The 25,245-nt window shown below is 53.9% G+C and overlaps 1 protein-coding gene and 1 long non-coding RNA gene across 6 annotated transcripts in view; one reads left to right on the top strand and one right to left on the bottom strand.

The window, feature by feature from the left end:
• Positions 1–4,858: 4,858 nt before the first annotated feature.
• Positions 4,859–25,245, bottom strand: part of EVX1 (even-skipped homeobox 1) — a 44,456-nt gene continuing 24,069 nt past the window's right edge. For all 5 annotated transcript variants that reach the window (XM_070264716.1, XM_070264720.1, XM_070264718.1 and 2 more), the window contains 4 exons: positions 12,287–12,395; positions 9,347–9,843; positions 7,471–7,718; positions 4,859–6,826 (listed from right to left, as the gene is read on the bottom strand). In XM_070264716.1, coding sequence (XP_070120817.1) covers positions 6,284–6,826; positions 7,471–7,718; positions 9,347–9,843; positions 12,287–12,348 — 1,350 coding nt within the window. In that variant the 5' untranslated portion in view covers positions 12,349–12,395 and the 3' untranslated portion in view covers positions 4,859–6,283. The remainder of the gene's footprint in view (positions 6,827–7,470; positions 7,719–9,346; positions 9,844–12,286; positions 12,396–25,245) is intronic.
• LOC111773203 (uncharacterized) lies at positions 17,110–23,685 on the top strand. The gene is made up of 4 exons (XR_011437901.1): positions 17,110–17,345; positions 19,589–19,737; positions 20,580–20,829; positions 23,063–23,685. It is a non-coding gene; the product is annotated as an uncharacterized lncRNA (long non-coding RNA).

Genomic DNA, 25,245 nt, shown 5'->3' with positions numbered 1-25,245 from the left:
AACACCTCCACGCGGACGGGAGTCGCTCGTGCGCTGTACCGCGTGGACTCCGCTGTGGGTTTCCTGGGAGCCTCTCGCTCTACTCTCTTGCTCCAGGCTTGGCACATCAAACGATCTTTCCTGCTTCTCTGTCCCGAGCCCAACTCACTTATGTCCCCAAAGAGCGCCGCCTAGAAAGCGTCCCTCTCCCCTGGACCCGCGCACAAACAGAGCAGGTGTAGACGAGGCATAGTTACGCCCAAGCGCGCCTGTACAGATTCCGGGAAAAACAAACCCACCTCCCCGGGCACTCTGTTCGGGTTCTTCGCCTAACCGGGCTGAGGGAGGGCAAGTAGACACTTTAGGGAGCCACATGTCGCCTCGAAGTCGTCATGGCCGCCTGGGCTGCATTGGCCCTAGCGAGGCACCCGGACGCCTGCTGGAGGGGAACGACGAAGGGGAACCGGCCTCACCGGGAGGGGGTATTTCAGGTTACGGGGAGGGACACTTCGATGGGGGAAGGAAACGGCTCTTCCTTGGAGAACTGGACGCTGTTCACAGGCCGGAGGACCCCCGGAGAAGCCCGCCGGAGGATGGGCCCAGGTTCCCCAGGTTCGGAAGGACGTGAAACGACCCCAGGCACGCTTCCGGCCCCGGGACAGCAAGGGCGAGGGGCCCTGTGGCAGTGGGGGCCCTTCCCCGCCGTTGGCGTAGAAGGAGGCCCAGTTTAAGAGGAGGCTAAGCCTCCGGAGTCCAGAAGCCGTCAGCACCCCCGCCCCGTGCGCGCAGCAAGGCCTCCTGACCTCCGCAAAGAGGCCGAGCCCCCAGCACAAAGTGGAACGCCCCGGGTTCCGCGTCCGCCGGGCGCCGTTCCTCGGAATCCCACATCGGGCCCGGGCCACACCGGGCCGCCGCTGCGCCGGAGAGGCGGAAGCCTCACCTCTGGCCGGGGCTGGAGGGCCTTGCAGTAGTTTCCCGCCCACCCGAAGAGGGCGAGGGCGAAGGTGGCCCCGCCTCGCCACCGCAGCCTGGGCGCAGGCTGGCGCGCTTGGAAGACCGGGCCTCACCTGGGCCGTGGGGAGGCCCGAGGCCGAGCCCGGAGCGCCCCTCATCCCGCCGGGAGCGCGCCCACTCCCTTCCCTCGAGGAGCCAGATTGGAATGGCCGCGTTTGATCCTATTTGTTACTAACCCGGCATTTGTTTTCCATTTTATAAACGCTTGCCTTTAAGTAATTGTCCCTGTTAACAGCGTATACCTTTCAGCAGCCCTCACTGCGCTATAAATAATCTCGATGAAGATGCAAGGATATGACTTTCCCAAGATTGGACAATTGATTCAATCTGTGACCCGAGATCGCGAATAATATTGGAAGGCTATTTAAACAGATGAAGGCCTAAATTGTCTTGCTTGTATCTGAATTAATTTCTCATTCATCATCATTATGAAGTGATTGGTCTATTCAAGCTCTTCAGCCTGCTGGAACCGAGCGGGATTTAAATGAGATTGTAACACAATTTAAATGCTTGCCGACTTTAACGAGGCCAATTGAGCAGCTGCAATAAATACAAATATTTTTCTAAACAGCCTTGTTTTAAATAATTACTTAATGCCTTCATGTTATTTTTAAGTGGCAATCTTTCTCTCCTGCTCCTGCTCAAAATATCACGTACTTATTTGCTGAGAAGGCGATTTTGGAAATGACTTTATGTTTCTATTTGCTTTGTAGGCGGCAGCACGCGTTTTGTGTAGGCTTCCCCCATCCCCCCCACCAGGGTCAACATTTTGGAGTCCCGCAAGCCGGCACAAATGGTGAGCTGGGCTTTAGTTTCGCCCTAATACAGTCTGATGTGCCTGCCCCCGCAGAGCCAGGGAGGAGCTGAATGATGGAAGAAATTTGCCGTTTGGATCGCGTCACTTATCCAGAGGTGTTTTCGCTGGGTCTTGCAAACGAATCTGTGCGATTGCACTTACAAATGACACCCCGAAGAGTGGCATCGTTTCTGACTTGTCCTGATGACCATCATCATCTTGAACAAATCAGAATTCTTGGGGATCCCAAAGGTGTCCCTTAGGAAGTTCAATCTGCCAGCAGTTTGACTCCCGCGCAAGTCGACTGGAGTGGGTGGAGGCCGGCTAAGGATTTCTTTGTCAGGGAAAAGGCACAGAAATAGACCCTGGCCACAACGATTGTTTGAGGGTGAAGTAATTAGAAGAAATCCCATTTTTTTTGCCCCAACCTCCTTTCCCTGCCCCCACTCACTGATTCCTACTCCTCCGTCTCTCACTCCGGAGTGACGGTGCATGGAGAGGATGCTAAGATGGGAAAAAAAAAAAAAAAAAAAAAAAAAAGCTCTTCCCACTTTGAGAATGCCATCCAGCCTGGCCATCCTCGACAACTGTGCACCGTGACACCCACGCTCTTCGGCCGACATATGGCGGCGGGTGTTTCTTCGACTGGGGAATAATGGAAGCAACCGAGCGGGAGAAGACTGGCGAACAAAAGAACCTTTTAAACTTTCGCGTAAGGGCTGAGGCTAGGGCGGGGAGACACGCGACTTGCGGCGGGGGACCTAAGCTCCCGTTGGCAGTGACCCGCTAGGCCCATGTCCCCCTCGGAGGCCTAGAGTGAGAGGGTGCACTCTGAATCACTTCTCCCTCTGCCTGGGATGGGCGCGGGGGACTCGATGGCTGGGGTGTGCGGGCGCAGGGTTGGCTGCTGGAAAGGCAGAGCCAATAGAGTCAACGAGAGAAACCTTTCGTGGGGCAGACTACATTGGGAGATGGGATCAAACTGCAGGCCAGAAAAAAAAAAAAATGGGGACAAGGGTGGAGGAACCAAGCGATTTGCTATGTAACTGGACAATTTAATGCCAGAGTTAGGGAGCTGCTGGCTGGAATCATTTCGTCTTCGGAGGCTCTGCCGAGCTCATCCTCTTTATCCTGTTGTTTAAAATGAGCATTATCCCAAACATATGCAATGCAATCAGTTTGGTCACACTTACAAGAACACGCTTTAATAAGGCAATCAATCACTCGCTAACAAGCAGGCGACGGCCCGCGCTGGGCGCGCACTCAGGCTGCCGGGCGGCTGGTCTTGCCCGGCGGGCTGGGCGCCCGGCACTGAGCGCTCGCGTGCGCTCCAGGCTCCCCTGGGTTTCGAATAGTTTGAGGAGCCCGGGGGGAAATGTGCTTCGGGAGTGAGATGTCAGCTTCTCGAGGGATGACCACAGACTCTGGGCCCCACGAAGGCCCAGGGCAAGGGAGGTGAAGCCCGGGCCTGGAGCTCATAGCTGCAAGGGCCACTAACAGTTGTGTGAGACCCGGAGCCTCCGTTTTCCCACCTGCAAAATGGGACTGAGATGGGGCAAAGCTAAGAAGAGGCGCTCAGAAAATTGAAAAACGAAAACAGTAATACCATGTCAGCCCTGTTGCCTTGTTCAGCCTTCTCATTTTACAGATGAAGAGACTGAGGCTGTGGAGGGACAGTGCCCACTTCATGGCCATCTCCCACCCTCCCCACCACCACCACCAAAGTGGAGGTATCAGACCAGATGTGGTTGCCAGGTGCCGGTAGGCAAAGCCTGTTTTTAGGTGCTGCGGTGGAGGAGGGGATGAGAGAAGTGGCGCCTAGTGCCAAACCGCAAACCTTGGCAAAAGGGAAATTTCATTATGAAGTAATGAGTAATTCCTCCTGGCAAGATGTATTGTTATATCTTCCACTTCAATTTGGAGGAAGAGAGGCTCAATTACCCAGAAAATACAGTCAATTAAAGGCTGCTGATTGGACACGAGGCCGGATCATCGATCTTGTACTTTCCAATATCGCTGCAGACACCTCATTTTCCCTCCCTATTAACTGAAAATACGCCTGGCATTACGGCAACCCGCAGCCCATTTACCTGTCGCAAGCAATCTTGGCCCGATGCGAAGCAATGGGGAAATTTGCCGGGGTTTGGCACCAGGAGCTTCCCAGCTGCAGTGGGAGCTGCGCTGGGCAGGGGGTGGTGAGGGAGTAGTGGGGAGGATGCTGGAAACCCCAGCACATGGCTTTGCTTGGGAGGGCAGGGGTCACCGTGTGCAGGCAGGTTTGCTCTGGAACCCAAGAAGGGATGGAGGCCAACTGAGGACTCCCCATCTGCCCAGGATACACCGGCAGAGGACCCTTGGAGTCCATGCAACCCTGAGTTCCCAGCCTGCTGAGGGCACTCATCTCTCCTCTGCTTGAGCAGGACTTCAGAGCAGCCACAGTACCTCTTATATGAGGACAGAGGATTCAGGTGAGGTGGCTGCTGAGCACTATCTGTCCCCTTGCCCTGACCAGCCCAGAATTCCATCCTTAATGATGACTTCCAGTTTAAGGATTATTCAGACCCTCTCATCCCAACTCAGGAGTCCTTCAGCCTCCTCTCCCCACACCCTAAGATGTAGACAGATCTTGACCAGCAAACCCAGCTCTCTGCAGGGCTTAAGCTCCACCCCCACCTACCCATTCTCTCCACCTTGCCTTGGGGTGGAGGTAGGATCCACAGAGACTACAGTCCAGGATCCCCTTTCCTCAAAGGATTGGGGCAATTGGAGAAGGAACCATCATGGGGTGAGCTCCCAGGTGGGTCGGCACTCTGCTGGGTCAGTTTAGCCACAGAAGGCTCCCAGCATGCACAGAATTAACAAAACATGTACCCCAGAGCAGCTCAGAGCCTGCCTTCTCCACTTCTGTGCAATAGCCATTTGGAGCCTGCCAATGCCCACCAGAGGCTTAGGAAGCTGTCTGTGGTCCATCTTTTGGTTCCTTTCCTGCCCAGGCCTATGGTGACTGAACTAGCAATTCAGAACGATTCAATGTATCGCCTGCTGCCAAAACAATGATAAAGGGTAAAGTGAGAATCAAGTCCAGCTTTATTGCAATATGGTTAACAAATTATAACAGCAAATTCTTTGGACTTCAAAGGAAAACCAAATGCACTCCCTACAGGAAGAACCTCTCCCTCGCAGTCAGGGTGAAGCTGGCATTGAGGGGTACAAGTTCTCTCATCCCTCAAAAACTGGCTGCAAGAATGAGTGTGGGTGTGAGAGTTTGAGAGTGGCTCCCAAACAAACCCCGGTGAAGGAGAAAGACAAGTTCCCCAGAAAGGGCAGAAGGCTCCCACTGGTATCTGAAAATCAAGCCCCAGTGGCAGCTTAGGAGGAAAATGAGAGGAAGAAGGATGTAAAATGCCAAATGTGAAGGGAAGGGCCAGAAAGCTCCTGGTGAAGAGAAGGTGATCAAGCAAAGGCTGGAAATAGCCTCTAATTTGCTGCCAGATACTTAGTGAGGGAGATAAGGTCCCCACTCCCTAAGCTCTTCCCTGGGCGCCTTGTTAACAGCTCAGCTCTGGGCTCCACAGCCGGCCGCACGGTGATCATTATTATACATTCAACATTCACAAACCCTCCTCACACACATCACTTGCTAATCAGGGTGTGTGTTGGGCCCAGGGAGAAGAGGCTTGGTAGAAGCCGACCGGGACCCTGGGGTGTCTGCAATCTCCCTGCCAATGTTAAACAAAAAGTTGCCATGCTGGTAGGGGTGATTGGGGTAGGGGGGATGGGGGTGGAGTTGCGACTGGAGAGATATCAAGAAGCTAGGAGAGAGGAGAGAGATCAGGTGCCGGTAGATGCCAGAACCAGAAGATGTTGTGTAACTGAGGCTCCAGGTAGGCGAGGGAGCCCCCAGGTTAGGGGCAGGATTCTCCGTGGTAGTAAATCATCTCTCTCTCTCCCCTAGATGGCTGGTACGTTGCCATCCACAAGCCCGTGCCATGCCTTGGAAAAGCTGGCAAAGATTAATCTCTACCTCCTCTGCATACACAGCACTTTGTTCAAAGACACAGCAATTTCGCTTTCCAGGGCTAGGGCTTGGCCTTGGCAGAGGGGAGGGGTCCGAGTGAGGGAGGGGTGTGCTGTGGGGGAGTGGGGGTGCTGAGGGACTGGGTATTGGTTGCTGTTGCTGCTAAGTTTGTTTAGCTTTGGAGCCATGGCCTCAACCCCGTTCAGGGGCAGTGGGTCCGGTGAAGAACGGCAAAGAGGGGCCGCCCCAGAGGAAGGTCTCTCAGCCTCGGACTCCCCATCCCCACTCCTGCTCCCCAAACGCGCCAGCCAGGGCCGCTTCCCGGGCGTCCCATCCTCGAAGCCGAGTCCCGTTGGTTCTTTGCGACCCTCTTCTTTCCCCTCGGTGCCCTGGGGGCGGAGAGGGGCGCTGGCTGAATCCCCGGGGGGGGGGGGCCCCCACGGGCGTCCTGGAGCCGGCAGCCCGCGGGCGGCCCCTTATCTGGTGAGGGGCACCTCCTCCCGCTGGTCCAGCGCGACGGAGGAGGCCTTGCTGAGCACGGAGGGCGCGAAGGTGAGGAAGGAGTCCGAGCGGGAGGTGGAGGCACAGGTGAAGTCCGAGGCGGCGGCGGCGGCGCGGGGCGCCAGCCCGTTGGCGGGGCCGCTGTGGCAGGCGAGGCAGGAGCAGGGCCCGCCGGCCGAGGCGCCCAGTCCGTGCGCCGGGCCCGGGTAGAGCGGCGGGTGGCGGAAGGCGCACAGCAGTTCGGGCCGCGGGTAGGGCTGCGAGAGCACGCGGAAGGTATCGAGCGGGCGCAGCGGGCCGCTGAAGGGCGAGGCGGCGGCCGAGGCGGCGGACGCGGCGCCCAGGCCCACGGGCGAGTAATATGGCAGGGGCAGGTGCGACGGGAAGGGGTAGGGCAGGCCGCCGGCGGCCGCCGCGTGGCTCATCATGTACGTGTAGAAGGCGGGGTCGGCCGGGTGCGGCCACGTCATGGCCAGCCGCTGCCGCTTGTCCTTCATGCGCCGGTTCTGGAACCACACCTGCCGGGGAGCAGAGGAGCAGGTTTGGCCGCTGCGCTCGGCCTGTGAGCAGAGCCCAGAAGTCCTACCCAGCTGCAGGAGACGATGCTGGGTGCCTCCGATGCCCCCAGGGCAGCGAAGAGCCAAAGCAGAGAACCTCGGGGTGGGAGCAGTTCCCACAACCACCTCCTGGAGCTAGCATCCCTCCAGGAGAGGTTCAGGGAGCGGCTCCAATCTCTGTCCCTCCTCCCCTCTGCCTACTCGGCCAGGACCCCCTGGAGTGCCAGAACCGGCTGTGAGCTGCAAGTAGTGGAGGGACTAGGCACTCCACTGGTCTGAGGCAGCAGGCATCGTTTTCCCGAGAAACCCCTCCCATTCCCCCTGGGCACTTCCTTGTCACCCGCACAAGGACCCCATCTGTGCTGTTTATTTGGCTAGGAAAGGGACAGAGTCAACCACATGGCAGCAGTGCCCAGCTAGGAACTGTGCGGAAGGTAAATCTGCATGCACCTGGCACCTGCACCAGGCCTGGACACCTTCAGCCTAGCTGCCTTGTGGACAAGGAGACCCCAGGCCCCATTCCTGGCTGGAGATTTAGGGAGTGGGCAGTTGGTCTTTACTTCCTGCTGAGTAGGCACAGGGCCTGTCCCTGTGGGAGCTCATACCTTGATGGTGGTTTCTGGCAGGTTTAGGGCAGCCGCCAGCTCGCATCTCCGAGGCCTGGAGACGTAGTTCTCCCTGTAGAATTCCTTCTCCAGCCGTGCAATCTGCTCCCGGGTGAAGGCAGTACGGTAACGTCGCATCTGGTCACTGGCGCTGCAGGCCAAGGTGCCCTGCGAGCCGCCGCCGCCATTGCTCTTGGGGGCCTCGCTGCCACCGTTGGGACTGCTAGTCAGTGCCTCGGAGCCGGGCCCTGTGCAGGGAGCCCAGAGAAGACACACACACAGAACACACAACAGACACAAACGCTGCTGATGTGGGGCTGTAGACCCAGGGTGTGTGTGTGGAAGAGGGGTAGAATGGCACCTCCCTCCCCCAGTAGGCTCAGTCTTTACCTCTGCTGGGGCACCCAGACTTCAGAACCCACAAAGAGATGATACGGGCTCACCATTCTGGTGAGGACATAGCAGCTATTAGGCCTGGCCAGGCTGTTGTTTGGGAGGCCTGCCTAAGGCCTGCTGGGGACAGAAGCCTCAGCCACCCTAGCCACCTGCCCTGGGTCACAGGCGAGATACAGCCCCTCTGAGCTTTCTCTCCACCATTGGCAGGAGCAGGCAAGAATGTGCATATCTGACAGGCGAGTGAGTTGGGATGCGCCTTCCTACTGGAGTGTTGTGAACTCTTGGTCTTAGTGCAATGTAGAATGCTGGGCATGAACTGAGTTTCCTTGCTTTTTTGTGTGCCAGGCTGCCAGGGCAGGTGTGGAAATGTATACTAGGTTGCACGTGTTGCAGGAATGGCATAGGAGTGTAGGTATGAGTACCCTATGACCATAGTATATTTGAGTGGAGTGTGGGTTATTCTGAGGGCATGCTATGGTTAGGGGTCTGGCTTGAGTAGATAAGATGGTAATGGGTGGATGTGGGTGCTCAACAAGGTGTTGACTGCCAAGGTCACGGGGTGGTTTTTCTTCCATACCAGGTGGGTGAAACGGACCTCACAGCTGTGTGGAGGAGTGTCTAATGGTGGGCTCTCCCTCCTAGAATTCCACCCCTCTCAGGGAGACTCCCTTCCTGGCCATTCACTGCCCCCCTCCCCATACCAGCCCCTGGTCAGGGAGGGGTTCTCCAGTTAAAGCAGTATGACAACCCTCCCTCTTCCCCCCCTCCCCCCCCCCCCCCCCCCCCCCCCCCCCCCCCGCCTAACCCAGGGAAGGTTGGGGCTCGGCCCCCTGCAGCTCCTTTTCCTTTGGGTGGAGAAGTGGGACTGGGAAGGAAAGGGGAAGGGGGGAGGGCCAGAGCTCTGCCTTTTCAAATGCAACCGGAGACCAAAGGCAATTAGATCATTGGGACCATTTCCGACCTGGCGCCACCGAGCCCGGGAAGTGACAAGGTAATTTGGACCTCTGACCGACGTGCAAACTGGTCGGAGGGCCGCAGCACCCCGGCGGCCGAGTCCACCGCAGTTTTACGGTCCTTTATGGACTCCGGGCTTCCGCGCCTGGAAGCGCCTTGCACCCCGCCAGCCACTAACTGCCCGGACCCGCGTTTGATCTAGCCCACGCCGGGGGAAGGTGTCTTCCTGGAGCAGTTGAAGCAGTACCACAAAACTCCGGAGGGTTGGGGTGCACTTTAAATCTACCTCAAGCCCAGAGCTTGCGTCTCCCTCCTCCCAGCAAAGCACAGCTGTCACCCTCAGTCCCGCCAAGGCCAGAGCACAGAAGGAGACCCTCACGAGGGTACAGATAGCAGGGATAGTTGCTCCTGTGGGTCCCCCCAGCCTCCCTGCCCTGGGGGCAAGGAGTGTCTTCCTCCCCTCCAGAGCTGAAGTGAAAGGTGGGCGCGGTGGGAGGCCCCGGGAGAGGAGGGGAGCGGCGGCTACCTTTGCTGTGCTGGTACTCGGCGTTCCCCGTGGCGCAGTCCGGGGTGCAGCTCACCTCGATTTCTTCATAGAAATCCGATTCAGTGTCCGAGCTGCTGGGTTGCCCCTGGCCCGAGAGATTATCGGCAGAGGGGGCCGGAGGTCCGGGCCCGAGCACGGCGGCCCCAGCTGCCCGCGGCTCGGCACCCGGTCCCGCAGCGCTGCCTGATAGTCCATCGACCGGCTCCTCCTCCGGGCCTCCCCCGCCGCGCTCCCGGGCGGCCGGAGGACCTGCCCGCGGGCTCAAACAGCCATGGGGCACCATCTTCTCGGGCGGCTCGGCTTCGGACAAATTGGAGACCCTCTTGCCAACCAGAGTGCCAAGCTGACCCCCATCCAGAAACATAACCATGTCCTTTCTGCTCTCCATCCCGGGGCTCTCCGGGGGGGAGGCGGAAGCCCCAAATGAGCTCCTAGCCCCCGGTTTCTTGGGTCCCTGGCGGTCCGACAGATCCTGCCTGCGGGAGGGAGAAAGAGAGACCAGGCGACTGGGCGGGCGCGAAGAGGCCGGAGCACGATGTCGACGGTGACGGCGTTGGTGGCGGTGGGGAGCTGGGGTCACCTTGTGAGGCGAGCGCTCCTCTGCGCCGCACCGCCTCTGGGAGGAAGCCCCATTGCCCTCTTCTTTCTAAGCTGTCATTCTCCTGCTGCAATCGTCATTACAGTACCGCTGCTGACGCCACTCGGCGAGCGCAAGTGGATAAATAGAAACGTCTGCCACAGCGAAGATGAAAGGAGACCCGCAGCTAATGGCTCGGCAGTGATGCGCCAGGTGTGGGCCTCGCTCGAATGGGGAGGAGAGTGTGAAAACAGAGAGACACACACACACTGAGAGAGGGAGACATCCAGGCAGAGGGGATGCAAATGGAATTTCGCAGAAAGAAAAGAGAGCTTAACGCGCAAGGCGAGTTCCGCAGGGGCTGCGGGACTCGGTAATTGAATACGCTTTTGATTTTTTTTTTTTATTGTTGTTTTGACTTTTGTTTTCTTAACTTGGTACCTTGATCTAACGCTGATGAGAGAATCCATAACTGCATTTTAGAAGTGTGAAGGCCGACTCGCAAGCCTGGCTTCTCTTGTCTTTATTACGACTGCCTGTCCCTGGTGAGCTAACCTCGTAGGGGCTCCAAAGTCTTTTTACAAGCTACCGAAAAACATACTCCCTCCCCCCCAAGTTGTCTGGAGAGCTTGAGCCTGGGGTATCTTTTCCTCTCTCTTCCTCCTCCCACCCCCTACCCCCAGCTGTCTCCTTTCTCCTGGGAACCAAAAGAAAACTTTGCTCTTTTTCTTCCCTAAGGGGAAAAGATAAATGCCTTAATATTTTTTCTTTAAAGACCCGCCTTGGCTGCAGACTCAAAATGTTCTCTGATTTGTTTTTATTCCCTACTCCCCATGTAGGTGGCCTTAGCTTTCCACAGCCCGGTTTGACCTCCAGGTGGCTATTCATAGAAGAAATCGCTTTCCCATTTGCTCGGGCCTCGCCTGCACTTCAGGTATGTAGGGTGGGGAGAGGTTCTGAGAGTGGTCTTTTTTCTTTTCTTGCTGGTATTTTAAGGTATTCGTTGAGAGTTAACGAATTCCCCCGGAAACAGGTTATGCGAGTGAAGAGGCGCAAACAAAAGCGACCCCTACAGCGGCAGCGCCGGTGCTCCGAGCTGGGAGAAGGCGCTCTTCTCGCCCGGAAACTTGGAGCAGGGGTGGAAGGTGCCCTATCGGCACGTGGCAATGGGGTTAACAGTGGTTTGACTCGGGGTTCTCCCACAGGGCCAGCCCAAGGGCTTCCATCTCCTGCTCCAAAAGTGGGTGGCACTGGGGGTAGAAGAGAGAGAAGTCACTGAAAATGCCCTGAAAGAGCAAATGATTGGGGGCCCTCATAAACCTTTGAGGACAGAGGGGAAACTCTATGACAGGGTGGGGGCGGGGGGGAGGGTGTTGTAGTGCTTGAAGTCTTTGGGAGCAGCCGCAGGCTTCCTCTCGGGTCTTCTTCCAGGGAAGGTGGAATAGAAACCATGGGGAACTGACCCCTTGCCAGGTCTGAACAAGTGTGTCGGTGCCAGGCAGGTTGGCTGGGTCTCTCCCCACTTTGCTGAGAGCAGGAAGCCAGGCGTTCCTCTGCTTTGCCACCCATGCAACTCTCCTTTCATTGCCAGTCCCCTCCCCAGAGCTTCCAGCTCTAAGCAGCGAGGTGCAAATGGCTGCCCTGTACCCTCCTCCTTCTCCGTGTCCCAAGATAAAGCCTCAATTTCCACTTTTCTAAAGAAAAATCCCTCTATCATTGTATTTTCTGCCTTCTCTCTATCGCCTACCTTTCTGTCCTCCTCCTTTTTCTCTTTCTCTACTCTTCTCCCTGTCCCTCTGCCTCAGTCTTCCCATCTGTGGGCTTATGGAGTGGCAGAAAAAGCTAGGGGTTCAGGGAGAGATGAAAGTTCCCGTCTGACTCCTGCTTTCCACTTGTCTCCCTATTTCATAAGAAGATGCTCATCAACCTCTCCTGGGGGAGGGGGGAGGGCAGGAGGATCCTGAAGGTAATGTCCACATAATCGTCTCCACTTCCTGGGATGCTCAGAACCACCATCTGCTGAGTACTGTTAACCCAAAAACCCTGGGGAATATTTTAAAGGCGAGAGGAGTGGTTGAGGGTATCCCAGAGCCTTTTGCTGCAGTGCAGAGCTGATCTAGGACCCTGTCAGCCCTGCCCTTCCCAGCCAGCAGCCAGAACTTGAGGGAGCACCTGGCTTCTCTCTCCTTCCTATAAAAGTCCAGCCCCCAGCGTCTGCGTTAGAGCTGCCACGGTCGCCCACCCTCGGCTGGGCCCTTCCCGCACTGGGCCTGGGTCTCGCCCACCTTCTCCTCCCCCCCCCCAACCCTGCCACCTTCTCACAGCCGCCCCGCTGCGCTCACCTCCGTGGGGCCGGGTCCACAGAGGGACTCCAGGCTCCTCCGCCCCGCCCCCAGCTTTGCATTCAATGAGAGTGCTCTGCGTTTGATCCTCTTGTCCTCTGGGTTTTCCCTGCGAGATGAAAGCGGAGGAGGATTGAGAAATCAAGACCTGCCAGTTACGTCTCCTTCCTGGGTTCGGCCCAACCGAGTGGGGCTTCCCCTTGCCTCCCGGGGCGGAAGGAGGCTAAAGCCGGGGCTCGGCCTCTCCGGGAGAGGGGCTGCCTCCTCTGGGCTACAGATCTGAAGCTTCAGGGACGCCCCCGCTCAGCCCGACTCCCACCCTACCCCTCTCCCGGCCCCTCAGCCCTTTCAAAGCAGCCTCAATTTCCCAGGTCTTTAGGAGTCTACGACACCCCCTGGCGCAGGAGGAAAAAAACTGTTTTTTAAACGAATGTCACTTCTTCCAAAAGCATCCTTTCGTTAACATCAGAGGGAAAGAGGTCAGATTTTTAACAAAAGGAAGAAGAAAACAGAAGAGGACTGGATAAGAACACTGTTTCTTTTTTTGTTTGTTTATGGGGTGGGGTATTTTAATAGCTTGGTTATTACCGTATCGTGTAGGTTATCCCCGACACCGCTCGAGAAGGAAGGTAAATTCGCAGAGGGAGCGAAGCTCGCTCCCACAAGGCCTGGACAACCTCGTAAAAGCGGAGAGGCGATGATAGCAGCCTAAGTGGGGTCCGGCCCAGGCCCCTACTGCTTCTCACCTCCCTCAGAGGGGAGGACCTCCTCCCCCCGCGGTCCTGCTGTCCCCTCCCCCGCTGGGCTGACGCGTTTAGGTCCAGCCGGCTCCTCTTGAATTGAAATTCTCCGGACTTCAAAAGCTCCCGGCTCTGCTTCCGCCAGGCTGGGCTGGGCCGGGGGGTGGATGGGAACCCCGGGGAGGCCACGCTGAGATAAGATGCTCCGGTTGTGTTAAACGGAATCGGAAACAGGGCCTGGGCTACCAGACGCCCTGATCCACTGGGGCCGCTTTCCTTGCCAAGAAAACCCCGCTCCGGAGAGCGGCGGCAGGGGGTAAGGAACGCCTCAGTGGCCAGCAGATCCCGCGGTGGTACGATGGTCTGGGACCCTGAGTACCTTCTCCAGCCAGATGCGGGGCCTCCCAGCCGCAAGCACGCATCCTGGCAGAGAGGAAAGGGCGAGGACATCTGAGACAGGGGCACGGGGTTTCGTGAGATGATTTGGCCGCTTGTGTGCCAGAAAAATTTTGATCAGGAAAAAATTGTTCTTGCTTCTCATTTTGGTAAAACGTAAGAACAAAGGGAGCTTCTGTTTAAACAATAAGCATCGCCCGGCTGTCGTGGATATTGATCTTGGGCTCTCAGTCGGTCATCTTCCAAGCTGTGGCGAGGGCCGGGGCCGTCGAAGTTTCCGCGAGGCTGGATCTCCGCGGCGGGATCGTGGTGGGTGAGGGGACTTCTGGCGGTCGGTCTCCCTCTCATCGGTGGCGTCTGCCGACGCCCGTCTGGGAACCCAGAGCTGAGAGGCACCGCAGGGTGCACCCCTCCGGGAGAAAGGTCCGCTGGATCTCAGACACCCAGAGGTCGGGCTTCCCGGAGGCCGGGCTATCACTCTGGGACCACTTCCCCCACCTTCTCACCCACCCATCAGGGGGAGTCGGTGGTGGTGCAGGCCAGCTGCAGGCACCACAGAAACAGTTTCTCCTTCAGGCAGGCAGAACCTGCGGCTTCTGGAACTCTGGTTTGGACAAGTGCCCTCTTCTCTCCGAGCAAAGGGCCAGGTGCCTGGGACAGGAAACTGACTGCTTTCTGGACCCTGCCACCTCCTGCTCCTCAGGTCCTCCGACGAAGCCAGCCCTGTGTCCGCTCTTGCCACTACACCTGTGCAGTGTCCTCCTAGAGGCTGAGCCCTGAGCCCAGTGGCTTCCCCACCCTCAACCACCAACTACCGCCTGGGTAGCCCATATCCCTACACCCACCTCCTGCCCACCCCAGAGCTGGAGGATGTAGGACAGGACTGGAGCCCCAAGGACCTCCCTAAGCTCAAGGCTTGCCCCTGCCTCAAGCCACCAACTGGAAGGGCCCATGTTCAGGTCAACCAGCAATCCCCCAACACTGGAGAACCCAAAGGTCCAGACAGCCCCCTCCCCAACCCTAGCAGAGGTGGTATGGGTTTTTCCTTTGCCATTACTCCTGAAATTTGCTTCCATTACAAAGTGCCTCGATGCTCATTTCTTATTTAACCACAGAACACTCCTTTAAAAGGCCTCAACAAGCCACAGTGCCTTTTCTCCTACAGTGATAGGGTTACCAGTGGTCTTGACTCAAATGGCCTGGCTGAGTGTCAGATCCTGGAGCAGTGCTCCTCCCAAGGCCCTGTGCCTCCCCCTGAAGAGATGCCTCAACACCCAGCAATACCTTAACTCTCCATAAGGCAATCCTCTACAAACCCCTGGCCCTTTCTGGGAACTAGGTGGGTCCAGGCACCTCTCGAAGAGGGTGCCTGTCTGCCCTCAGAGGCAGAAGGCCCAGAGAGCACACACCTGGACTGTCCTCACCCTGCCTATGCTCTCCCATGATTTCCCAGGAAAGCAGAGGAATCCCCTCTGGAATTCTGGGAACCCCACGTGATAAGAGCAGTCACTGTTCTAAGCATTTCGCCTGCATTAGCTCGTTGCATCCTCACAACAGGCCTGAGGAAGATATTACCAATCATCCCTATTTTGTAGCTGATTTATCTGAAGCACAGAGAGGAGGCTCATGTATAAATAAAGGACTCAACCCCCATCCCTCTAGGTTCAAGTCCACTCACAACAACTGGAGCTATTAGAAAGTGCCAGGCATTGCATTCTGAGCCTTTCTAAAAACATGTGGTTTTTGCCAAGGCCTTTTCTCCTCCTCCTCAGTCCCAGAGGAATCCACAGGGGTTAGGAGAAGGGGAGAGGGGGTGCGAGCAACTAACCTCTCCCTACTCACTTTGGACATGAAGGAGAGTAAAGAAAAAAATGGCCCAAAACCATTTGGAGACATGTCCCGGAGAAGGCCTCCAGGCTTTGCCCCGCTTTAAGGCCAGGATCAGAAGCTGGCGGGGATTGCGCAGGGGCCTGGAGGGAGGTTGGAGCAGGTGGGAAGAGCCTTCAGGGCCTGAGTTCCAAAATAGCAGGAATGTCACTGCAGCAGCTGATTCTGGAAACCCAAAGAGGCAAAGTCATCTCTCTTTGAGCATCACAATCCACTGAGGTCCTGAGCACCCATCTGGAAAGGGGCAAAACTCACCAGGGTTGCCCAGCCAGTTTTAACCTCTTGGGAGTCATGGCCTTTTTGCATATCCAGTGAACATCTCCCCAGAAAAACGCACAGAGGCACCAAAGTTAGCCTTCAGTTTCTGAGATTCCCCTACCCCCTACATCCCTCGTAGAGCCACCAAACCCTAGGCACAATTGCCTGATCCCTTTGATAGCAGGCATGGTTTTATCAGGGTGTTTTCCCTTGTGCTGTGGCTGCCTCCCTCAAACTGTCCTCCAGGATTGATTGGCCCATGGGTCAGAATCTGAGGGTCTGGCCTCCCCACATTGCATCCTGACCTGAGCATTTCCTCCAGACTCTGCACATGCCTCCATTCAAAACCTAGGCCCTGGAGATGCATCTGGAGAGAAGATGATGTCCAAGCTGGGGCTTCTTTTGTAAAAAGCAGGACTTGGTTTGGGCTGACCTTCTCATGTGGTAAGGGGGATCTGGAGGGCGAGGAACTGGCCCCTGGTTATCATGGAGTCCCATATACCACGGTTTCCTTCCCCCGTGGGGAGGGGCAGCGGGGTGAGTAGGTTTTCGAGTTTGTTTTTAATAGATTTTCTCTGGGCACAAACCTTTTCCAAGCGCTGGGCTGCCCAAAGGCCAGAGGAGCCTGACAGCCCTGCTCCCTCCCCAGTGGAGCCCCCCCCCTCGCACCCTGGCGCTGGAAGAGGGAACCCGCCCACTGCCGCGCCATTAGGGTGGTCCAACCAGGGGATCAGGACCCCCCTGAGTGGAGTCGTTACCCGGTGGGATCCCCCATCTACACTTAACTAGACCTAAATGGCCCTAAATGATCCCTCCCGGGTCTCTCTCTCTGAGTCAGTTTCTGTGTGCTCAGTGACCGATGTCCCTCTCCTGGTCCTCGGGCCAAGGAGGAGGCCGCAGCCCCTTCCTCTCTTCCCGCTCGGCCTCTCCGGGCCCGGAGACGCCGTGGCGCCGGACGGCGACCCGGGGAGTGTCTCCCGGGTGCTGGGTAGGAGAACCGCCCCCAGACGAGGAAGTCCAACCGGTTGGGCGAGCTAAGCCTCTCCCGCCCGCGAAATGGAAAAACCTTTGTGTGAGGAGTTCTGGGGACTGATTTTTATAGTCCTGACCCAGACTAGTCCCTTCCTCCTATTGAGCTTCCCGGAACCCCGATGGGGTAGTTTTTCCCGTTACGCAGCGGGAAAACTGACTCTCAGAGAGGCTGAAGAACTTGCCCAGGGTCACACAGCAGGGAAGCGGACGAGCTGGGATTTTAACCTAAGTGGTCTGGCTCCGAAAGTCAGATTCTCTCTCTGACTTGAGCGCTACGCCCCCAGGGCAAAGGACTGTGTTCCCTAAAACCGCAGACAACTGCAGCGCCTTGGGTATGATTGAAAAATTGGGACAGAGGCCACCCTTCTCAGGTTGGTGGGGCGGATGCAGCTGCGGCCCTGGCAGCGGGTGAGCGACCGGCAGGAGCCCGCTCCCGCTGTTACCGTAAGTCTCAGAGGAGCGGGGCATAACGAGAAGGGTAGCTAAGAGCAGGAAGGCCCGGAGGGCGCCGCGACGTGGAAGGACTGTGCGTTCCCGGCTGGCCGGGAGTGAGTACGGGTGCGCAGGCGCCTGCCGCAGTGTTTCGGAGGGTGAGGGTACCGGCTATCAAGGGCTCATTGTCGTGGAGGGAGAGCAGAAGGAATGTCGGCCCAGAGGACAGTGTCACCGGCCCAGGACTGGAGTGCTCGCACCGGCTGGGCCCGGACCTGGAATCTGTCCTTCCGCTCCTCCACTGGGAGTGCCAGGTGCGGCCCTTTCCCTGAACGTCCCTTTCCGGGCTAGGAGCCGGTTGACCGCCCCGTCCGGTCCCCGCGGCCCTTTCCCCCTCCTCCCCTCCCGCCCCTTGCCGCCTTGGTGACAAAGCGCAGCTCCCGAACTGCTGTCTTGGTGCGCCCCCAACTGCCGACCGCCAGAGGCGGAAGTCGCGGCGCGTCCCAGCATCTTCGGTGGCTCCGCAACTCTGCCTGGGGGCCGCAGACCAAACACCCCATCCCGGCAGGGCAGCCGACTTTCGCTCCAAAGGGAGGCTCACTGCGCCCTAAGCGCCTGCCCTCTGAGCTGGACCCCAGAAGGGATGGGTTCGGGTTGGGGCCCTTCAGCCTCGTCTTCTAGAGACGGGCAATTAATCGCGCGCAGGTGAGGGCTGGAGCCAGCGAGTAGCTCTTCTGAGACGTTACCCTGCCCTCTCCCTTGAGAGGGGGTGCAGAACCCCACCACCAGCTGCTGATGCTTGCATAAGGAGAGTCGCATGGGTAGGAGTGCCTTTTGGGTTCCCCTGGCCAACCAGTATGATCAATCATGCCCTCCACACACGCATCGACCCTATTTATTGTGGTGCAGGAAGCCCAGGGATTGAGGAGCTCCTGTCTCCGCAGTCTTAGAGCGATGCGTTCTTGAGTCAGCTCTGATGGCCATTTATAACCCACATAGCCTCACAGCAGCTCTTCTCAGATTCCCTGTGACAGTGTTTCTTGAAGTGTGGTCCCTGCATCACTAGGAACCTGCTAGAAATGTACATTCTCGGGCCCCACTCCAGGCTTATTGAATTAGACACTCTGGAGAGGGCCCCAGCAATCTGTGTTTTGACAACCCTCCAAGCAATTTTGATGCACACTCCGGTTTAACAACTGCCACGGTATGGATTCCATCCCCCTGGTTTCTAAGTTCTCATGATACTCCACTATGCCTGGAATAGCTTTTTTAGCACCTTTTTAAAAAAAAAAAAAAAACCTCTGGCGCAGAGCTTTATGCCTCTGTTAGCCATGTTTATTCACCCCTGTTCTGTCCACTTTATTGCCTCCATGTATCTCTTTGGACACTGACTTTTCACCTAGTGATGTCATCGAATTTAGCTCCTCACTCATTCGTCCACTGCTTAAGGACGTGCCTCACCCGACAGCAGATTAGAAACTGCTCTGGGACTGCAGCAGCTGGAGCAGAGTGGAAAACTTGCCCTACCCAGAGATTTCTCTCTGAAAAGGGAATCAGAGTCAGATCTTCCGTATCTGGGTACCATATCTGGGTACCCCATCCTGCTAGAGAAGAGACAGAATGGACAGAGGGCCTTGAGAGTAACTGGGGACAAGGAAAAGTGAGGCATAGAAATAGGCTTTCTATAGGCCTCCCCAAGGACTATGGGCCGGGAGCCAGGGGGGTTCTACCAGCACCTCCTGCCTGCAGCCTCTTAGGCTTGAGATATACCAGTATTTTTCTTCTCCAATATCTCAAGATGGTGACTTAGGCATCTGCTGTGGCTGGTAAGTAAGAGTCAAAAAGACCTGAGCCACGCAACTATAGACATAGATGTTTTTTCATTCATCAGATTTTTCTAGTATCAAACATACTCTGGGATGCTACTTAGTAAGTTAAATTTACAGCTAATGAAGAATAAAGATACCTAAAAATATCTTTTGTGTACAAGGTACTATTCTAAATGCTTTGCATGTAGTATTTCACTTAATCCTCACAACTCCATGAGATAAGATGGCGAAAGCAATCAAAGAGGCGTTACATGCTTACTCAAGACCACACAGCCCTTTAGTGGCAGAGGTGAGATTTGAATCCCAGCAGTGTGATGCCAGAAGCCAGGCTCCTACTCAGTGGATTCAACCCCTGCCTGTGGAAGCTAACAGGTCATGCCCTGTGAGCTCAAAAGACTGATTTCATTTCCACAGGTGGCTAAACTCGTTGAAGCCCTGGAAGAATACTGCAGCCTCACCAGGCCTTTAGTACTAGTATTAATAATTAACGGTTGGTCTTTTCTTATTCAGGTAACATTTTCACACCCACTGTCCCATTTGATATAATAATTCTGTGTAATAGGAACAGCAGCTATTAATATAATCAGCATTTTACTGATGAGGAAACTGAGGCCCAGAGAGGTTAAGTGCCCCCCCCCAATCACTCAGCTAACGAATGGCAAAGCAAAGAACACTGTTACTCCTTTTGACTTCTTTATTTCTTATTTTTTCTTTCATTCTCATTCCAGATGCGCCTTCATGGGTCATCAGATTAATCCTGATATCTCTCAATTAGTTCGGGCTGCTCTAAAGGCCTTCTCTGTCCAGCATTTTGTTTGCTCCTCCCCAGGTCTCTAATGAAGTAGAAGAGGCCAGAGTTGTTCTGTCCAGTTTCCAGGTGAGGAAGCCAAGATCTGGAGAATTCAGAGGACTTGACCAAGGTTGCAGAGCCACATTATGGACCAAAGTCTCAGACTCTTCGCAAGCAAGACTATGAATGTTGTAGAGAATTCTACAGAATGAATGAGTTATTCTTAGTCCCCCGCCCCATCCTTAAAGCCTGGCAGTACTGACACGCACAAAGGAAAGGCAGACAGTTGTGAAAAAAATTACCGACAATTTACAAGTATACATAACATAATGTGCTGTTTAATGCAAGTTTTTATTATAATAGACTTAAAGTTGTTTCATAACTTCCATTATTGGCAATATGTCAACTTTGGAATGTTTTCCTAATTATTCTAGAGTCAGCCTTACAGTTCTTGGAAAGAATTAGGAAAAAAAAGAAAGGTCACTGTTTTAAAAATAGGCATGAAAAGGGCCAAAAGAACCCAGATCCAGATGTAACTCTGCCCTGGTCTTAGGCCCTGAGGAGGGGGTTGCACTTTCACAAGTGGCAACAGTATGGCCCATCTGCAACTGAACAGCCAGGTTCCCTCCAAAAATTGAACCATTTTCCTTTTATTAGAAACTTCCCTCCATCACGACCCTCATCTTTTCCTAATACTGGCAATGGAAAAAGAAAAAGCCCATGTGCTCAGGCTCTAAGCTGGGAGCATGATATTGAGCTCTCAGCTAAGCCTCACGGCCATCCTCAGAAGGAAAGATGGGTCTCCCCATTTTACAGATGAGAAAACAGGCCTGAAGAGGTTAGACAACTGGCCTGAGGTCACACAGGTAGTAAGTGGGAGAGCCAGGTGAAGACTCAGGCTTGTAAATATTAACTTTGACTTCCAATAGCCACGAAACCACTTTCCCTGTGGGTGTAGATTCTGAGAGCATCTGAACCAGAAGGAGAGGAGCAGCAAGGAGCTGGTCTGAGTGCAGTGAGGCCTGGATTTTAAGCCCAGGAGGGAGGCAGACAGATCCCAAGGATCTTCGGAGAGAGAGAAGATCTGTAACTGCTATGAGAACAGAATCAATGGTGGAGGAGTGCTCTCAAATTTGCCCAGCCAAGATTTCTGGCACTTCAAAGACAGTTGGTGACAAGGTAAGAGTGTGCACTTAGAAGCCAGACAGACCTGAGCTTGAACCCCAGCCCTGGCACTTGAGAGCTGGTGATGGTGAGCAGACCTAAGCTGCAGGATGTCAGGTCTAAGATACAGCTGTGAGGGGGACAGTTCAAGGTCTGCCTCTCAGAGCTCTTCTGGAGATTTAATGAGATGCTAAAGGGAAAGGGCCTAGCACAGTGTCTGGCCTACAGTGGGTACTCAATAAATGCACATTCCCTCCTGTCCCACCTTGGCTCTGCCCCTACTTCACCCTACTGTGTCTGTGCTTCTCCTTTCTCAACATTATACTCCTGGTGAGTGAGCACTAGCAGTGACTGGGAAGTGAAGTGGGAAAGGGGCCCAGGGAACCAATAATATGTTTGTGCTCCTCTCCCTACATAGTGGCTAACATTTCCCAGAAATAAATAACTACATTCATGCATTTGCTGGAGTTCAACAAATGTGGAGATGGTCAATGCATAGCTGAAATAAAGAACCATCTGGTGGGCACCTTTGCAGGGCCATCATAGATGGCATCCAGGATCCTGTGTCCTTTCGGTAACTCCATTCACTGGGATCTGGGAGAGTGAGAAGAATATCAAGACATGCCTAGTGTGATAATGGAATTTTCCCTTTATGGTAGATTAAAGGCATAGGCAGATGGTCCATAAGTAATAATAGGGTGCCGCTGTTTCCCTGTTAACTGCAGTGGCAATTTAGCACACTAGTTAACTGCACAGACTCAAGTTAGACTTGGCTAATTCCAGCTCTGCCATTCACTATACTAGCTGTGTGATGCTGGGCAAGTTACAAAGTTTCTTTAAGTCTCAGTTCCCTCATCTGCAAAATGGGGCCATATGATGATAAATGAGTTGGTATTTGTAAAGCACTTTGGAGAGCATCTAGCGTATAGTAAGCCTCAACAAATGTTAATTATTACTATTGTGGTGTGTTACTTCCCTGAATGTGAGCCTAAGGGAGTTCTGTGAGTTTGTGGAATGCAAGGAAGATGAGTGAAGCAAGAACCTCATGCCAGGAGCAAATATACCAGTGGGCAGCAACTTATATTTAGAGCCAAACGGACCTGAGTTTCAATGCTGGCTTCACCACGAGTGGGCTTGGACAGGTTGCTCAGCCGTCAGGAGCTTCTGTTTACTCCCCTGTTGAACAGGGTTGAATAACAGCTGCCTTGCCTTCTCCACGTAGTTATTGGCCCAACTAGAACCCTATTCCCTGTTATTGTCACCTTTAATCTTTGGACTCATAAAGGTTTTCTTCTGCTTATTAAGGAGTATGCCCTCTGGGATGAGCCTCATTTTAAGCCCTTACCTGCTCAGTCCTTAGTGACCCGTCAACACTTTACCAGTGTTATGGGAATGGGTGAGAGGAGGACTGGGGTGCAGGTAAGGAGACAGGATTGAAGGAATGAAGAGAGCAGATGAGTAGGCTTCCAAGACCTCTCACTTCCTTCACATTGTTAACCGAGGAGCATCCCGCCCGGTGCCTTACGGTAACGTCACTGATGCAATGCCACAAATACTGTAAATTGCCAAGTGTGGACTCTTCCTGTCAATGTCTCTTCTATTTGGAGGGAAGATATCAAGTTTTGGTGGTGTGGGAATTTCTTTGGTATCTGTGGGAGGTGAATAGTATAAGAAATGGAACGGAAGACACCATGTTGGGCACAGTTCTCAATGGAATGTTGTTGACATGGAGGGAATAGATCACAAAGATTTCTCCTTTCTCCAGAAAGCCAACTTAAAGGTACAGCAAGTTTGGAAAGTAAAACTACTTGATTCCTCCTCACTGGCTTCTACTCCCAGCTTCTTGTCCCTATGCCCAGCAGAAAATTCTGGTGTTATTAATCTTCCTGGTGAAGATCCCAGGAATCCTCAAAAGACACTGTGGTTTAACTCAATCTAAATAATATATACTGAGGTCCCACTCTGTGGCCTCCACTGTGCTAATCACTTAGTTACAGAGTTACTGTAACAGAGACAACTAACTCTCCCTTCTTTCATGATGAAAGTATTTCCAATCTTCAGCTGTGCACATGGCTTTCAAGTCTAAAGACCACATTCCTCTGCCTCCCTTGCAACTAGGGGTAGCCTTGGGACTAAATTGTGGCCCAAGAGAATGTCAGCAGAAATGTCATGTGGCAGTTTCCAGGAACCTTCCTTAAAGGACAGAAATGTACAAGCCTTTTGCATGGTATTCTTTATTGTTCCTCAGCCCTGTTGCCTGGAGCTCGTATACGGACCTCCTGGACCTATAGATGGCAGAGCAACAAGGTGGAAGAAGCCTGGGTCTCTGATATCATGGAGCACCACACCGTAAGGACCAAAGGCCTACAAGAGAATGAGAAATGAAGGAGTGTTTGCCAAATGAAAAAGAGAGAGACAGAGACAGAAACCTATAAGAAAATGTAAATTTCCAAAGTTTTTCTGGGTAGTGATAAAGGGGTGTGTGTGTGTGCGTGAGAGAGAGAGATTTTCCACTGAGAATTATACAACATCTTCATAGAACATCAGATTACACTAAACCTTTTTCCAGGCAGGCAGCTGAACCAAAGAAAAAGTTGCTAGAGCACAAACAGCAACATAGTTATTTTTAGGCGTACAATATGCCACTTTTTAAAAAAACCATTTTACCAGCCCAGTGATATCACCTAAGTGAGACATTGGAGCAAGATTATCAAGAGGGCAAATGAGAAGTTTCTTTGGAGATAGAATGAAAAGGAAGAAGCCTTTCTCAGACCGATTGAGAAAAACAGTCAACTCTCCTATTCCTATTTCTGTTCTCAATTTGCTGTGAGACTTTAAGTGAGCTATTAAACATCTTGGACCTTAGTAAAATGGGGTGGTAATTTCATATACAGTGGGTATTGTTAAGCTTTCTTGATTTCAGATCCAAATTGAGCCTCTCTCACAAAAAAGTGTGGCTTTTGTAAGCTGTTCACCTACTGCTGGGGAGCTAAGGGGATATGTCTGAAGAGCTAAGACAGTTACAGATAGATATTCCATATGCTGACTCAACATAAATGCCTCACATTTTTATTTCCTTGGTGGAGAAACATCAGGGTCTCTGGCCTGTTTTACGTGCTTTAGTCTTGGGTGGGAAATGCGCCTAAGTAAAATAAGCCATTTCATAAGTATTTCTCCTTGCCCACACCAGTTATTATCGCTAACAACTCATTTTCCATCCACCGTGTTTCCCTGTGCTGGTTTTATGATAGGGAGTCTCCACCACTGTGGGCCCTCTGCTAGTCTAGCCAATTCTTTCCACCTCCCCAGTGAAAATGTGGAATGGAACTCAGAATTCTGATAGGGCTGGCCATGTGACATGGCTGTTACTTCTCTGGTCTCCATCTACTCTATAGGTGGCAAGTTTGAAGGTCTGGGACAATTCCCCTGATGGTTAGATGCACCAGTTTCCTACGGGATCAGATTAGCATGTTCAAGTATAATTTCTATAGTACTGGCCAGGTCTACTTTCAGACTGTTCATGAGGATGAGGAACAGCTGCCTACAGTTCTGTGAAGTTTCTTAGCAAAGAACCCAGCACCAGGAAGCTGAAAGTAAGACACATGCCAGCCCTTAAGGATTCTCTCCATTCTATAGGTGTAGATGGAGGCAGATGATCTGACCAATGACTAGGTCAAAAGCCCAAGAGCACAGGTCAGGGTCATGTGCAGCATCTTTGGCCAATGACTGTGTTTTATTGAGGCCCCTGGGCAGCCAGGAGAATGGACCAGTGGTCAAGAAAGTTGGCTCTAGTCCTGCCCCTCCCATCACCTGGCTGGATGACCTTGGATAAGTCACTTTATCCAAGGGCTCCTCTGGGCCCTCCTCAGTACCAGTCTCAACTCTGCCACACACTGGGTAACCTTGGCCAATTCACGGCATCAAGCATCAGAGGAAGCTAATACTCAGGGTGCTCCCACCATGATATTCTGTGACTCCAGCAGCAGCCTGGTAGTAGCAATGAAAGATATGGCCTTGGTCATGTTAGGAAATTGAGAGGACTGGGATGGCAGCTTCTCAGCTCCAGCTGATAGTGTTGCTAAATATTTCATTTTTAAGTGTTTTTACATGTTGGCAACTAATTTGAATTGTTACAAAATTCTGTATTGGCCAATGACTCGAGGCCAGAAGTGGCCTACTAGGCCAACTGGAGACCTCTGCAGTCCACTGACCCAAAGAAGAGACCTACTAGGTGGGGACCTGCGGGGGAGGAGGGGTGGATGCCGCGTCCCGCACGTGGAGGACACAGGTCTCCTGGCCAACGCTGGGCTGACTTGTCTGAGCTCCACAGCTCTGCTGCTCCTACTCCAGCCTCAGTTTCCCCAGCGCACCTGAAGTAGTCTAGGTCAGCCTGGGAGTATTTTCCTCTATCCACAGGTGGGCCCATCAGTC

This window comes from Equus caballus, chromosome 4 (assembly GCF_041296265.1).
Source record: "Equus caballus isolate H_3958 breed thoroughbred chromosome 4, TB-T2T, whole genome shotgun sequence".
NCBI lineage: Eukaryota > Metazoa > Chordata > Mammalia > Perissodactyla > Equidae > Equus > Equus caballus.
The sequence above is the reverse complement of the archived record's forward strand: the minus strand, read 5'-3'. Positions and strand labels throughout refer to the sequence as shown.